At 48.8% G+C, this 15,637-nt stretch overlaps 1 protein-coding gene across 8 annotated transcripts in view; it reads left to right on the top strand.

Annotated features, from left to right (window-relative positions):
• The window catches only part of UBR4 (ubiquitin protein ligase E3 component n-recognin 4), a 139,763-nt gene that overhangs the window by 57,598 nt on the left and 66,528 nt on the right, over positions 1-15,637 (top strand). For 7 of the 8 annotated variants that reach the window (XM_082229604.1, XM_082229603.1, XM_082229601.1 and 4 more), the window contains 10 exons: positions 3,221-3,284; positions 4,800-4,934; positions 6,799-6,973; positions 7,907-8,047; positions 8,875-8,996; positions 10,030-10,141; positions 11,319-11,449; positions 12,487-12,664; positions 13,564-13,668; positions 14,183-14,320. In XM_082229604.1, coding sequence (XP_082085730.1) covers positions 3,221-3,284; positions 4,800-4,934; positions 6,799-6,973; positions 7,907-8,047; positions 8,875-8,996; positions 10,030-10,141; positions 11,319-11,449; positions 12,487-12,664; positions 13,564-13,668; positions 14,183-14,320 — 1,301 coding nt within the window. The remainder of the gene's footprint in view (positions 1-3,220; positions 3,285-4,799; positions 4,935-6,798; positions 6,974-7,906; positions 8,048-8,874; positions 8,997-10,029; positions 10,142-11,318; positions 11,450-12,486; positions 12,665-13,563; positions 13,669-14,182; positions 14,321-15,637) is intronic. The other variant, XM_082229598.1, reaches the window with a different exon arrangement.

The following is a 15,637-nucleotide window of genomic DNA, read 5'->3' as shown; positions in this document are numbered from 1 at the left end:
AGTATTACATCTCCCCTCCAATAAAACCTGTTCAAACATTCCATAACCCAGCCTCCAATCTCAACAAATGGAACAGAAATTACTTGCAAGAAATCAGTCTTTTAGTGTGACCTGTTCTCTTGCACTCCCTGCCTGTTGATTTTAGGCAGGCACCTTTGTTTCACTGTTTATGATCCTCAAGAAGCTTGGTGTGTGTGACCCAGGAGAGGGCCTTCCTCTGGGGGAACCACTCCCCACTGAGCGGCGCCGGGTGCCTCCCCTGTACAGCTTTCGGCGAATCCCGAGACGCATCCATTTGCCCTTGCCTTTGACACTTGAGACGTGTGTGTTTTCGGGTTTTTCAGTTTCTAATTTTCAGGTGGGTGTGTATCCGCCCTGAGACTTTCAGGTGAAGGGCGGATCATAAATCTTAACAACAACAGCAATAATAGCACCCAGATATACCATTGGGGATCGGGATGCGGGTGGCGCTGTGGGTTAAACCACAGAGCCTAGGACTTGCCGATCAGAAGGTTGGCGGTTCGAATCCCTGTGATGGGGTGAGCTCCCGTTGCTCGGTCCCTGCTCCTGCCAACCTAGCAGTTCGAAAGCACGCCAGTGCAAGTAGATAAATAGGTACCACTCCGAAAGGAAGGTAAACGGCGTTTTCAAGCACTGCTCTGGTTTGCCAGAAGCGGCTTAGTCATGCTGGCCACATGACCCGGAAGCTGTACGCTGGCTCCCTTGGCCAATAAAGCAAGATGAGCGCCACAAGTCCAGAGTCGGTCACGACTGGACCTAATGGTCAGGGGTCCCTTTACCTTATACCATTGGGGATTGGACCTGGGACCTTCTGCATGCAAATGAGGTTCTCTGCCACTGAGCCCCATCTCTGGCCACTTCAGCTAGCAGCTCCCTTGCCTGAACTTCTGGCCTGTCTCATCTTCCCTCTCCCTCCTCCCTCCACCCCTCGCTTATCTCGTGCTGCTTCTGCATGGACCAAAGGAGCATACATCTTCGTGGGCAGGGCGGCCGTTGGGTTTGCAAGCTCTGGAGCAATGCGGCAACATGAAACAGAGCCACTAATGTAATCACTGTTTAAGAGTTTTCCCCATTGTGCAATCGGTGTGCGTAGCACAACGAAGAACAGCAAGGGTCTATGCTTCCAAGGAGCTTACAGTCTGAAAGCAGACACAATGGAGATGGGAGAAGAAGGGGAGGATAATGTTGGCAAGGGGAAGGAGAGGCAGTCATATCAATTACAAGTACTTGGGCTGCCCCAAGGAAGCTGCTTCTCTTGAGGACTAGCATCTTGTCAAATCCTGAAAAGTCTGCTGCAGCGGTATTGGGGTTCGGCATGGGCAGTTCCACAAGAACGCTGAAAGAGTGTTGGTTGGATTAAGGGTTAAACTCAGTGTCAGTCCTGCTCAGAATAGACTCACTAAAATCAATGGGCATTGCCCACTGATTTAAGTGGGTCTGCTATGCATAGGACTTAGTTGGCTTACAATCCAGTCTCTCTCTCGCATTAGGTTATCTCTGCTCATTCATGAAACTCACTGGGTGACCTGGGGCCGGTCGCTGCCTCTCAGCCGAACCTACTTCACAGGGTTGTTGTGGGGATTAAATGAGGGGTGGTGAAAACTGCGTATGCTCTTTGGAGGGAATAGGTGGCATATAAATGCGATAAATAAATGTCCCCATTCTTCCGATAGGAAGACAAAAGAGGGAGGTATTATAATGGTGTATATTATAATTCTAGGGCCCAGGGCTTAAAGAGTATTGTTACTTTCTTAAATGAAGTTGTTGCCCCCCAAAGGTGGGGGGGGGATATGTGTTGAATATTTGTGTGCGACGGCTGCTGGAATCTCAGAAGCCACATTTGGTTTTGTGCATCTCCAGATCACTTCTTCCTCGGGTTTGTCAGAGCTGCAGGAGCTTCCAGGAAGCTTGATTTATTTTTTCTTGGGAAGTGTTTCCGGTCCTCCTTGTCTTCTTGATGAATTCTCATCCATTTTCTTCCCCACAACTAAAAACATCCAGTGGTGCTAGCTTTTCCTTATTGTGGAGTTGCTCCTGGGCCCCCTGATTATTTTAGTTGCCCACTTCTGCACCCTTTCCCCCAGTTCTATGACATCCCCCTTTTTTTCTCTCTTGAGATGGGGCAGCCAGAACCACCCCCATAACTGCATTCTTTATTTGTGTTGCCAGCCTGACGCATGGAAAGTTGCCTTATACTGAGACCCTTGGTCCATCTAGCTCAGTATTGCCTGGCACTGACTGGCAGCAATGGCTCTCCAGGATCTTAAGCAGGATTTTCTCCCAGCCCTACCTGGAAATGCCGTGCAAAGCAGGTGTTCAACCACTGAGCTACCACCCTTCCCATAATGCAATGGGATGCTCTTTTTTCCGAGTTAAAAAATAAATAAATTGTGGAAGTGACGTTTCCTCTCTACAGGCAACCAGGTGGGTGATTGCTTGCATCCTGGAGAGATTTGAGGGTGTGTTTTTTGCCAGAGATGTGCCAAATCTGGGCTTTTTTTGAGTGCTGTTCCTCACTGTCTGCCGTTCAGGTTTGCTGAAAAAGATGTTATAATATTCTGCATTTTTTGACGGGGGAGAGTGACCTCTTTGGGAACAGCAAACGCCCCCTAAAGCCCCTCTGAGCAGCCTCTTTATATGCCTTTCCCTAACCCCCCTTCTCCGCAAAAGTACATGTCACGCCACCCCTTGATCTGCGCCGCACGTGTGTGCGCTTCTCAGAGCAGAAGCGGGGGGAGGCGTGCTGATGAATCAGTCCTGTCAATGCCGTCCAAGTTATCCCTGCTGCAGGCTGTGTAAGGAGAAACGTTCTTATCCTCTTTGGGGAGAGAAAAGCCTCTCTTTCTTGCCCCCCCCCGCCCTCCCCATGGATTTGCAGAAACGGCCCTAAGTTTTTTCTCTGAGCGGGAGCCAGGTTTAACTCTCTGGTCTGCAGCACAATGAATGAGATATGCACGATGCCTGTGGCAGTATTTTTTATTTTATTTTTTTACATTTATCTTGCTGCGATTCCTTTCTCTCTTTTGGTGGCGCCGGCAAGGGACTTGGCATCTCTTAGCGCTCCCTCTCTCCCTCCCTCTCTCTTTCTGAGCCACCCAGAGCTGCTGCTTGCCATGAAGCAAAGAAATAAATAGATCTTAAGGAGTCTTGCCTTTTTTTTCTGAAACCAGCTTTCTCCTTCGTTTTTTACCCCCTCCAGGCTAGTAGTCAGTTCTTTAGAAGCTCTGGAAAGCTGCTTTGCCGTCGGACCAGTCAACGAGAAGGCAAGTAACTTTTCTTGAGGTTTTGGGAACGTTGCGGGTTTAGCTTTGGGGCGGGGAGGGCGGGAGGCGGATGCACAGCAAAGGGGATCAGCCACCCTCTAAGCCCTGATCTCCCCTCCACCCACCCACCCCAAAAGTGTTCTTATTTGCTGATTTGACTTTGATGCCGCTGGAAGCGGAGATCTGTCAGGAAAGCTGCCTAGCCAAAAAAGAGAGAGGGAGAAAAGGGGGTTTTTTTTGGAGCTGGATTTGAAAGCCAGTGTTCTCTGATCATTGCCAGCAGGGATACATTTGTTCCTGCACCAGAGGGGTTTTTTTGTGGGGGACGGTGGGCTAGTAGGAGACCTGGACTTGCTGGGTCAGACTTTACTGCTGCACTCCAAATGTCTGGTCTCCCAGTGGCTCATTTGTGGGTTAAACCACAGAGCCTAGGACTTGCCGATCAGAAAGTCGGCGGTTCGAATCCCCACGACGGGGTGAGCTCCCGTTGCTCGGTCCCTGGTCCTGCCAACCTAGCAGTTTGAAAGCACATCAAAGTGCAAGTAGATAAATAGGTACCGCTCCGGTGGGAAGGTAAACAGCGTTTCCATACACTTCTCTGGTTCGCCAGAAGCGGCTTAGTCCTGCTGGCCACATGACCCGGAAGCTGTATGCCGGCTCCCTCGGCCAATAAAGCGAGATGAGCGCCGTAACCCCAGAGTCGGTCACGACTGGACCTAATGGTCAGGGGTCTCCCTTTACCTTTACCTATAGCAAAGGTGGAGGGCCTTTTTGGCCCTGGGGGCCAGATTTTTATCTTAACACCCTACCGGATAACCTTGACAGCCGTTTGACACCCCCCTCCCCGCCGCTGCCAACTCTGCAGTTCCGGGACAGGCGGGCCGGACCACCCACCTATTGTCTCACTTGACAGCATTATGCCCTTTGGAAGAAGATAGTGACCAAGCAGGATTGAACTCCCCGCCCATCAGCTGGTGTCTTTTGTGCAAAGATCCCATGAAGAACCAGTGTACATACCTGAGCTAAGCAGGATTGGACACCCACCCTCAGCAGATGGACCAGGGGCATAGGCTTTGCTGGGGGGGTAGCTCCCCCCCATCCTCAAAAAGTATTAAAAAGCATTAAAAATACTCCATACCGCAGGGGTTGGTTATGCACACTGGTTCCCCATGGAGAACATGCGCAGCTGCACTAAGCAGAATTTAACTCTCCTTCATGCCTGACCGCTGGGGTTACACCACCCCATTGACAAGTGGATATAGCTTAAGGGAAACTGGAGCCCCCATGGGCCAGAGGCACCCACCCTGCTTTATTTGGTAGTTGACAAACACATTCAGGCCTTCCAGGGTCCCAAAGCAAGCTTCCAAAGAGCTGTGTTGTTGTTGTTGTTTGTCTGCAACCAACTTTATGGGACTGTTTATCCTTGTTTCCTGCCTTTCTGCCTGATGATGCTTTTTGGGGGAAACTCCCAACATCAAAGGCACCGCTAGCCCAGTTTCTGTGCCCTGCTTGCAGGAGAAGAGCAAGGCTGCTGCTCAAGAGTTGGCTACCATGCTTCTGTCGACGCCAGCCCCCTCCAGCGTCCAGCAACAGACCAAGAGCCTCCTGGCCAGTCTCCACACCAGCCGCTCGGCCTACCACAACCACAAGGTAAAGCTACAGAGCCATCTTTTGTTCCCCCACCACACAAACCTTTGGGGTTCCATGTCCCAGGTGCCAATAGCTTCCCTGAGTTCCCCATCCTCGACGGATTTATTTTTGGCTTTCTTGTGTCTCAGATAAACCCTTGCGCCTCCCTGTAGATGCTGCAGAGGGGTCTGGGGTGACTTTCAGGAGCTGTTCCCTTGAGGCCTCCCTGTCTGCAGCTGTGGAGAAGGGAGGGTCTGTATGTTCCAAAACAGAGGTAGCCGCTGCCGTGCTGCTCTCCTGATGCTGCTGAACTTGCATCATCCAAACCAGCGACATCTGGGGCATAGCTGTCAACGTTTCCCTTTTTCTAAGGGAAATTCCCTTATTCCGAATAGGATTCCTCGCAAGAAAAGGGAAAAGTGGACAGCTGTGATCGGAGTGGGTACCACAATTGGCTGTCCCTGCCCTGGAACAACTCCCTGCAGATTCACACAAGTAGTGGTGGCAGGTGTGGAGGAAAACGAAGCCTTCACTTTGTGATTAGGGCAACAGAGTTCAAGACAAGGCAATTGTGTTGGAGAAGAGAGCTTCATCAGCATTACTCCCAGAGTCAGCCATGACTGGACCTAATGGTCAGGGGTCCCTTTACCTTTACCTTTAGCAGCCTCACTGAGGTGCCCTCCAGCAGTTTGTGAGGAACCCCCAGGAATTCCCCCAGAAAACTTCTGCTTATAATACAGTACTGATAATAACCAGAATGAAAGGGACAGAGTGCTCCAGAGTGGATCCTGCTGCTGTGGGGAGGAAGAACTACAGCTGGGGGGGGGGAGTCTCCTCCAGTGGATTCTTGTCTCTGGCCTTCCCTGTGAACTGTCTCGGGTTAACCTCCCCCCGCAGTTCAAGTGTACTGCTCAGAACAAGGTGGATGTTTGGTCTCCTGCTCAGTCTGGTATTTGCTCCTGAGCCTTCCTGTCCTCTGTCCTCTTTCTTTTTTAAAAAAATTGATTAACAAACAAAAGTGCAAGCATAACAGGAATAAAACAAAGAATCAGAGAATTAAACCGTAAAGCATCACAGGCTGGAAGGCTGTGCAAAGTTACAGCTCAGCTCCAAAGGGATGATAAAGTATTAACTCATACAAAGATTCCTTTTGCAGATAATAAAGATTTATAAAAATAGAAGTCCTCTCCACCTGTGTGTTCCTTTATAGAGCCTTTATTCTCAATAATACAGTCTTAAGTGAGCCATACATTCGCATATGCTGGTGACCCTGAATGACCGTGCCTCAAATAGTCATTTGAATGCTTCCTTTTAGATACTTTAAGTTTGTGAGATACCTTTCCAATAAGGGCAAACTGTTTTGTTTAATAATAATAGTAATAGTAATAATAATAATAATAATAATACTTTATTGTTCATTTTCTACATATATACAACACATGGTCATCTTCGTTTTGATAAATCCGGTAATTATATCACAAGAGATACATACAGCTTCAACTATGTGCTTTCTACACGAACCTATGACTTCCCACCCTCTCCATGTTTCCTTTATATTAAACATTTTGCTTTACTTAACCATTGTTAATTTATAAACATTCTCTTTTCTATTTCAATATCATTTTCCATCATATGTATTATTTTCAGAAATCATTCGAAGGCAACTACCATGTTTAAGTTACAGCTACTTTTCAAATAGTTTTTGAAGTTATCCCATTGTAGAATGAACTCCTGTTTGGGTTTATCTCAGATTCTTTCTGAAAGGGAGGCTAATTCTGCATATTCTGTCAATTTGAGTAACCATTCGACTCTGGTAGGGAGTTTATCATTTTTCCAATATGTCACAATAAGCACTCTTCTTGGGCAAACTGTTCTCTCTTTGTAGGATCAGGCTCTGCTGAGCAAAGCCATCCAGTATCTGACGGCTTCAAGCAAAGAGGGGAAGGACCTTGACCCGGAAGTGTTCCAGAGGCTGGTCATCACTGCCCGCTCCATCGCCATCATGAGACCCAATAACTTGGTCCACTTCACAGAGTCAAAGCTGCCTCAGCTGGAAGCAGGTGCATCAAGCTCCCTCTTCTCCCCTTCCTTTTGCCATTTTTGTTCATGCATTGGCTTCTCATTCATATTTCTGACCCTCATGGTAGTAATGAATTGTATTTGTTCGGCTATAAACCATCACAAAGCAAAATTGCATTCAACACCGAACCACAGATTTGGCTCCTAATTTTGTGGCAGAGAAACATGCAAGGTTGCCTAGCTTTCCTCATCCAATAGCGAAAAGCACACTAGCTCATGTAGTGCAACAAAAAATTTCCTGTGGCTAAACTTGGGACAGATATTTTTCACAAGGATCTTGTATAAAGGGTTCTGGGTAACATAGTGAACAATGCTGTTTTACAAAGAGTACAGAAATTCTGTTCCAAGTGTAATTCTTACAGCAGCAATCCAGAAAGGCAGAGGGTATAACAATTTAAGTCTTAATTCATAGCGAATTGGTGAAGACTGTTATTCCAGCAGGCCTTTGACAACTGTTTTTAAGGAAGGGCCTTTCAAATAGTGCTATGCTGTTTTTACTGTTTGTATTTTAGTAGGTTTGTTTTTTACATTGTTTTAATTCCATTATAGTTTAATTACTTTTGAACTATTATCTGTCCTATGTTTTTAGCTTTCTACATTCTATCTGTGTTTGTTTTAGTTTTTGTACTTTGCTTTGAGTCCTGGCGCTGGGAAAAAGGCACGGGATAATGATGATGTTGATGATGATAATGATAATAAAAGCACTTTTTGTCAGAGCCAAAGTAGTTAACTCCAGATGTTTAGCTTTCTGATAGTTTTAATAGAGGGATGCAACATATTTCTGGCTTGCTCCATGGGATGCTTTGGGTGGTCTGTTTTTGACATAGTTAAAACCAAACAAACCTGCAGCTAGCTAACTAACTAACTAACTAACTAACTAACTCTCTTCCCTTTTCTTTTAAAACAACGCTCAGAAGGGGGTGAAGAAGCTCAGGAGACCCAGAAGAACGCCGAAGGAGAAGGGTGCACTTTTATTACTCAACTGGTCAACCATTTCTGGAAACTGCATGCCTCAAAGCCCAAGAACGCCTTCTTGGCCCCTGCTTGCTTGCCAGGTACTCACTTTCTATCTTTAACACTTGCTTGAGTCGCTAGTTCCTGAGCTCACCTACAGGGTGAGCAAACAAGGAACTCAGAAAGAAATGCAGGAAGCTGCCTTACACCAAATCAACCAATTTAGCCTGCCCAGGGGGTGTGGGGAGCCAAGAGGGGCAGCCAAAGAAGAGAAGTCAGGGGAAGGGAAACTGTTTTTGTCCCAAGCGCTGCAGCCCCTTTTGAGGAGGACTTTCTGGAGAGGGATGGGAAATGTCCAGAGGAAAAAAGTAGGTGTAGCAATGAATGTGAATTTTACCTTTGCCCAATAGACTGCCTTCCAGCTGGGCCAAGGCAGAAGTTTCTGCACAGACAGACAGACACACATACACATGTACGTCCTCCATCCATGCAAGCAAAGAGGCATTATCATGGTTGAAGCCAGGCAAAAGCACTTGCAGAGGATGCGGAATGGGGCCAGTGAGTGGGCATGGCCTTGGGAAGAAGCCCAAGGGCCAGATGGAGAAGCCTGGGGGGCCATAGTTTCCTCACTTGCTTCAGGTCCAGCATACAAATGCCCTGGGCTGTTGAAGGAGGCCTTGAGTGCTCCATCCCTCCTCTGCTAGCCCCCAACAGACTAGCAGAACAAAACTGCAGGCTAGTAACTTCCTTTGTGGGCTTTATTAACCAGGTGGAATTGGCTTGTGCCATCAGAGCAGCGACTGCAGCACCTTTCCCCTCTTGTTCCTGTGGGCAAAAAAAGTAAAAGATGCAAAACACCTCAACACATCAATTGTCGAATTCTTAAAAACAAAAACAAAACCCCTCCTCCTTTCTTTCCCCGCCTTAGGCTTGACCCACGTGGAAGCCACTGTCAACGCTCTTGTGGACATAATCCATGGCTATTGCACCTGCGAGCTGGACTGCATCAACACGGCCTCCAAAATCTACATGCAGATGTTGCTGTGCCCGGTACAACTCTGAGCCGCTTTGGTTTGGGGGCAGGGTGGCGGGAGGAAGGGAGAGATACCTGCGTGCAGCCAAATCCGTTCACTCTGGCTCTTCTGAGGCTCCATCGCTCTGCAGAGAGACTGGAGACCCCTGGGCTTGAAAGGCTCCTTCTGGGCTTTCATACGCTGCCTGCTGTTCATCATCTGCATGAGGCTGCTGGGAGCCGTCGTCTGGGGATTTGGGGAACAGCGTCATCTGATGACGCATAGCAGTCTCTCCCCCCTCTCATCTGAATCAGGAGAACCACCACCACCAGAGAAGAACGCAGGAAATGGCCTTATGCAGAGTCAGGCCCTTCGTCCATGTAGCCTAGTGTTGTCTGCACTGACTGGCAGTGGTTTCAGGCTGGGTATCTCTCCCTTCCTTACCTGGATGAATGTGGGAGCTTTTCTCCCTTTCCTTAACAATGAAGCAAGATTGTAGCCCTTGTAGTTGCAAATGAAGGGTAGAATTAAACAGGTGCAAATGAAGCTGCCTTATACTGAGTCAGCCCATTGGCCCATCTAGCTATGTATTGCCTGCACTGGCCGGCAGCAACTCTCCTGGCTTCCAGGCAGGAGTCTCTCCCAGCCCTACCTAAAGATGCTGGTGACTGAACCTGTGACCTTTTGGATGCAAGGCAGGTGCTCTGCCGCTGAGCGACCACTCTATCTATCTATCGAGAGGACATATCCACATAGCCCCTTTGTAGACGTAGCTCACAGGCTAGAGCATATCAAGCTGCTCTTAATGTTGTATTTTAAATGCTGGCGACCTGCCCTGGTACCTTACGGTGAAGGGTGGATAATGAATCAAATTATGATTATTAATAATGGTGGTGGTGCTTTTGGGGGGGACATCAAGCAGCAGGTTTCATCTCCAATCAAAAGAATTTTGGAAACCGGTCTGGGGAAGATCTTAGCCAGAGATCATCGGTGCCATGCCGTTTCAACGGCTGCATGGAACTATGGCAGGGGAATGACACAGGCCAACTTTTGCTTTGCTTGCTATCCAGGATCCGGCCGTGAGCTTCTCCTGCAAGCAAGCTTTGATCCGTGTGTTGAGGCCCAGGAACAAGCGGAGGCACGTGACCCTGCCCTCGTCTCCTCGGAGCAACACCCCGATGGGTAACTAGTACTTGGTTTTTGGCTAACACGGATGTGCTGGAGGAGTTCCCCTCTTGTGGGGCCTGTGCCATATGAAACCCTAGTTTAAAATCCCCCCGCAAGCTGACCCGCAGTCAGAATGTCAGAATTTTGTCACTAGGCAAGATCCCAAGAGAGCAACTGTGCATCCTACAGAGGAGCATGTGGCTGGGATTGGAGCTTCCTAATTTGTACCTCCTTTCCTACACCTGAAATTCCATAGCACAGGTGGAAAACCTTTTTATGCCCAAGGGCCGCTATCTGTTCCAGGCAACCTTCTGAGGGCCACATGACAGTGGTGGGCAGGGTCAGATGCAAAAGTGGTTGGAGCAAAAATGTAAACCATGCATTTGTACAGTAGACTAGTTTCTAAACACACATAGTCCCCTCTCAACCCTCCATCCAGACAAGCAAGGGGAATATTATCAGAGTTCAATGATGCATCTTGGTGTCTTGGTCCCACGGAAACCAGTTTTACAAATTAGTTGACTGATGAATCCCATTGCCTTTCAGTAGTAAAGGTTAAAGGGACCCCTGACCATTAGGTCCAGTCGTGGCCGACTCTGGGGCTGCGGCGCTCATCTCGCTTTACTGGTCGAGGGAGCCGGGGTACAGCTTCCGGGTCATGTGGCCAGCATTACTAAGCTGCTTCTGGCAAACCAGAGCGCATGGAAACGTACCTATTTATCTACTTGCACTTTGCAAGTAGGTGCTTTCAAACTGCTAGGTTGGCAGGAGCAGGGACCAAGCAACAGGCACTCACCCCGTCGCGGGGATTTGAACCGCTGACCTTCCGATCGGCAAGCCCTAGGCTCTGTGGTTTAACCCACAGCGCCACCCACGTCCCTTACTTGGTCACAAATAGCTTTAATTGGATTGGGGCCAATTTGTTTAAAAGGCAGCAGGTAGAAAGTGGTACAGTCATATGCAGAGGGCCACATTCTGCTCTCCCGGCCTGAGGCTGACATGCATAAGACTGTACCACCCAGTGGGTGTCGTGGCTATGCAAGAGTGTCAGCTCACTTGGTGGGGGATCCGATTGCACACCCAAGGCCTCCAATCCCGGCTGCAGCACAACGCAGCAAAGCATTGTGGGATTTCTATGTGCCTGTGCCAGTGTGCATTATATACGTGGCCGACAACACCACTTCTGCCCCAGGAGATAAAGACGATTATGACGATGACGATGCGGAGGATAAGATGCAGAGCTCTGGGATCCCGAATGGCGAAGACATCCGGCAGGAGAGCCAGGAGCAAAGCGAGGTGGACCACGGGGACTTTGAGATGGTGGTGAGTCTCACCGGCTTCATTTCCAAAAGGGACTTGGTGGGTAGGCAATGTGATCCTAGACTTCAGCTCCCATCATTGACAGCCCCATTGGCTGTGCTGGTCAGGGTGGATGGGAGTCGTAGTCTCATCAACATCTAGAGAGCACTCCCTTTCCAACCCCCTAGACCAGACAGATCATAGGAGGAGGCAGTGGTCCATCAGATAAGCACAAAAATTGACCCTCCTTTAGGCTCAGCATCAAAGCTGTGTAGGCAGGAGATCAAGAACCTGTGGCTCTCCAGGGGTTGTTGGACTCCCAGCATCATCCAGTATGATTCAAGGTCAGGGATTAAGGGAGATGGGAGTCTAGCAGCCCCTGGAGGGCCACAGATGGCTTTCGTCTCTGCAGTAGAACCTCCTACCTTCTTCCTCTCTGCTTTAGAATTTCAACAGGCCGCTTGAGTGCATAACATCAGACATTTTGTTGATCTGGTTTGTTATTCATTGTTTAACAAGGGGGGGGGGACACCAAACAGCCAGTAGACTCTCTACAAAAAGCACTGGCGTTTTAAAGAAAACTCTGTGTCCTGGCTGTACCTTGTAAGGTAGGGGTGTGTGTGTGTGTGTGTGTGTGTGTGGCATTTTGGGTGGGCCTGGCTGCCCTTGCATCTATCTGTCTATCTAGCAAAGTGAAGAGGCAGCATACCAGATGCTGCAGACAAATATCTGAAGGTCAGCTCTCATGGAGAAGCTGGAGCAGACTTACTCCCCCTTGGCTCCAGAAGGCAGGATTAAACATAGGACATGCTCAGAATGGGTTGCATCCTGCTAACTTCTATTCAACTTAAGCCCATGATGGAAATTAAAGTTTGCTGTGGCCATAAATTCCAGTGAGTCTGATTTGAGTAGGCCTAGCATTGGGTACTCTTTTGTGCATCTCATGTGCATTTTCAACAGTAATTAACCAGATGGTTATTTTACAGCGCTGCTTTGCAGTGTGCATTGGGCAGAGGGTGCTATGGCATCAACCCCACTTTCTCTTTCTCTTTCTCCCCTAGTCCGAGTCGATGGTGTTGGAGACAGCAGAGAACGTGAACAATGGCAACCCCTCTCCTCTGGAAGCCCTCTTGGCTGGGGCTGAGGGGTTTCCTCCCATGCTGGACATCCCCCCAGATGCCGACGATGAGACGATGGTGGAGCTTGCCATTGCCCTGAGTCTGCAACAAGACCAGCAAGGTGAGAAGCACCTGCGGGGAGGCGGCATGGAGGGAGAGGGTCAGGTTGCCCCCAGATCAATAAAGCTGTGCTCTGCCTCCACTGTCAGAGGCAGTAACACTGAACACCACTTGCTGGGAATCAGAAGTGGGGAGAGCACTGCTATTGTACTCATGTCCTGCTTCTTGGTTTCCCTTTGTGGCATCTGATTGGCTACTGAGAGAGCAGGATGCTGCACTAGGTGGGCCACTGGCCTGATTTTGTAAGCTTTTATGTATGTGGCTTAGGATGTTCCCAGTCTGGTTTTGTAATTTTAATATTGAAATTTGTTTTATACTTAGTTGCGGATTGCTGCGAGCCCTTTTTTTTAAATTCCGTGGGAAGAATTATAAATTTAATTAACCTAAGTAAAAGTAAAGGGACCCCTGACCATTAGGTCCAGTCGCGGACAACTCTGGGGTTGCGGCGCTCATCTCGCTTTATTGGCCGGCGTACAGCTGCTTCTGGCAAACCAGCTCAGCACATGGAAACGCCGTTTATCTTCCCGCTGGAGCGGTACCTATTTATCTACTTGCACTTTGACGTGCTTTCAAACTTCTAGGTTGGCAGGAGCAGGGACCGAGCAACGGGAGCTCACCCCATCGCGGGGATTCGAACCGCCGACCTTCTGATCGGCAAGCCCTAGGCTCTGTGGTTTAACCCACAGCGCCACCCGCATCCCTTCTTAACCTAGTCTCTTCCAAATTTGCTGCTTGATGAAGGGTTATTTGGAGGTGACATTTGGGGAGAGCAGCATTCTTCCTCAAGGCCAAAGCATTTTCACTTGCTGTGTGAATGAAGGCACATCTCTGGGCGTTTGCTTTTCTGGGGATGAGGATCTCCACCTTTTCAGAGGCATTTTTCTTCCTTCCCTCGCACAGGGAGCAGCAGCAGTGCACTTGGTCTGCAGAGCCTGGGGCTGTCTGGCCAAGCCCCCAGCTCTTCATCTCTCGATGCCGGGACCCTTTCGGACACGACGGCATCAGGTAACTGTTCACAGCGTAAAACCCCAAATGATACCTCCTGTTTCAGAGCGCAGGCAATACCACTTGGAATTCCGTATGTGTCTTTTAGCGGCTGGGGTGGTGTAGACATGCAGCAGCCTTATATCAAGTCAGACGATCTTTCCATCTAGCCTGGAATTGCCTTCTCTTACAGGCAGCGACTCTCTGGGTTCTTTGGCAGAGAAGGGTCTTTCCTGGTACCTGATAAACGGGGATTGACCTTCTTCCTGCATAGCAGATGCCATTGCCACAGAGTTACAGCCCCTGTGCATGTATCTTATACGCTTGTATCAAAAATAATAAATATGTTAACAATCTGCTAATTGATCAATCAAGACCACTTTTTGAAAGCTGTTTTAAAAAATCCAGTTGATTATTCTGCAGCCATAATGGTTGAAATCTACTAAGAGCTTTAAAAATCCTTATTGCAAGCTTTTGTGTTGGAGTTGCTCAAAGACGGTGTTTTTACTTGTAACAGCCCTCCTTACTCTTTTAGCTCCAGCTTCTGACGACGAAGGCAGCACGGCAGCAACAGACGGGTCCACCTTGCGGACCTCCCCGGCTGACCACGGTGGCAGCGTGGGCTCCGAGAGCGGCGGCAGCGCGGTGGATTCGGTGGCCGGAGAGCACAGTGGTAATGCCCACGATTAACTTGGCTTGGGCCTCGCCCCTCCCTCCACCTGGCAGCATATGATGGAGTAAAGATAGGAACCCGGGAAGCTGTCTTAACGCTGAGTCAGAGCATTGTTCCATCTTGGATTTAGTTTTGTTGGCACTGACTGGCAGCAGCCCTCCAGGGTTTGGGGCAGGGCACCTCTCTCAGCCCTGTCTGGAGATCCCAGTGGGGATTGAACCCACATGCAAAGCAGATTCTCTTCCACTGAGCTAGGGCCATTCCCCAATGCAATCCCTATGTTAGATGGAGTGCTTTCCTGGCCCATTTTGAATGTGTTTACTTCATTTTAGAATTTTAATACTTTTAACTAGAGGTGTTTTGCTCTGTTGTCACCTGCTCTGGGACCTTGTGGTGAAGGGCAGGTGAGGCATAAATAAATAAGCAACAGCTCTGCTGGATTGATCCACCCAGTCCAGCATCTTGCAACCAAGACTGGGCTGTTCACTGGGGCAGCCTATCATACCCTCTTAAAGGAGTTGCACTGGCTGCCAGCCACCTGCCAGTTTTGAAGCTTAGCTATTAACCTGTAACAGCCTTTGGCCAGCCTGGCTCCCTCTTCAGATGTTTTGCACTACAACTCCCATCAGCCCCATCAGGGGACCAGGTTGGCCAGAGTCTCACCTGTAAAGCTGTTAAGCAGCTTGGGCGTAAACTCCCTCAAGGAGCCCCTTTTCTTCCTGTTACCCAGCAAAGAAAGCCCTACTTTTCTGGAAGTTCTGTCAGTGGCCACTAGGGGGAGAACCTTTTCTGGCAGTGGTGCCTATACTGTGAAGCTGCCTCCTCTCTCAGCCTCCTATGAACATGAACAACAGTTAGGCATCTCTTAAAAAACACATCAGTTCTTTGCTGGTGGTGGATCTTGGTGTGTGCCCCCCCCCCCGATTTTAACTCTGCCCTAGTGTTTCCAGTTGCCTTATCTTCCTGTGTGCGAAAGCTTTGGTATATATCTGGTAATACAGTGGTACCTTGCAAGACAAATGCCTCGCAAGACGAAAAACGCGCAAGACGAAAGAGTTTTCCGTTTTTTGAGTCGTTCCGCAAGATGAATTTACCTATGGGCTTGCTTCGCAAGACGAAATGTCTTGCGAGTTCTTGCGAGTTTGTTTCCTTTTTCTTAAAGCCGCTAAGCCGTTAGTAGCCGCTAAGCCGCTAATAGCCGTGCTTCTCAAGACGAAAAAACTGCAAGACGAAAAAACTGCAAGACGAAGAGACTCGCGGAACGGATTAATTTCGTCTTGCGAGGCACCACTTAATTCTTGTGCGCCAGCCTTCAGA

The sequence above is a fragment of the Podarcis vaucheri genome (genome assembly GCF_965113315.1).
Source record: "Podarcis vaucheri genome assembly, chromosome: 7".
NCBI classification, from domain to species: domain Eukaryota; kingdom Metazoa; phylum Chordata; class Lepidosauria; order Squamata; family Lacertidae; genus Podarcis; species Podarcis vaucheri.
Note: the sequence above shows the minus strand (reverse complement) of the source record. Positions and strands in the feature narration are given on the sequence as shown.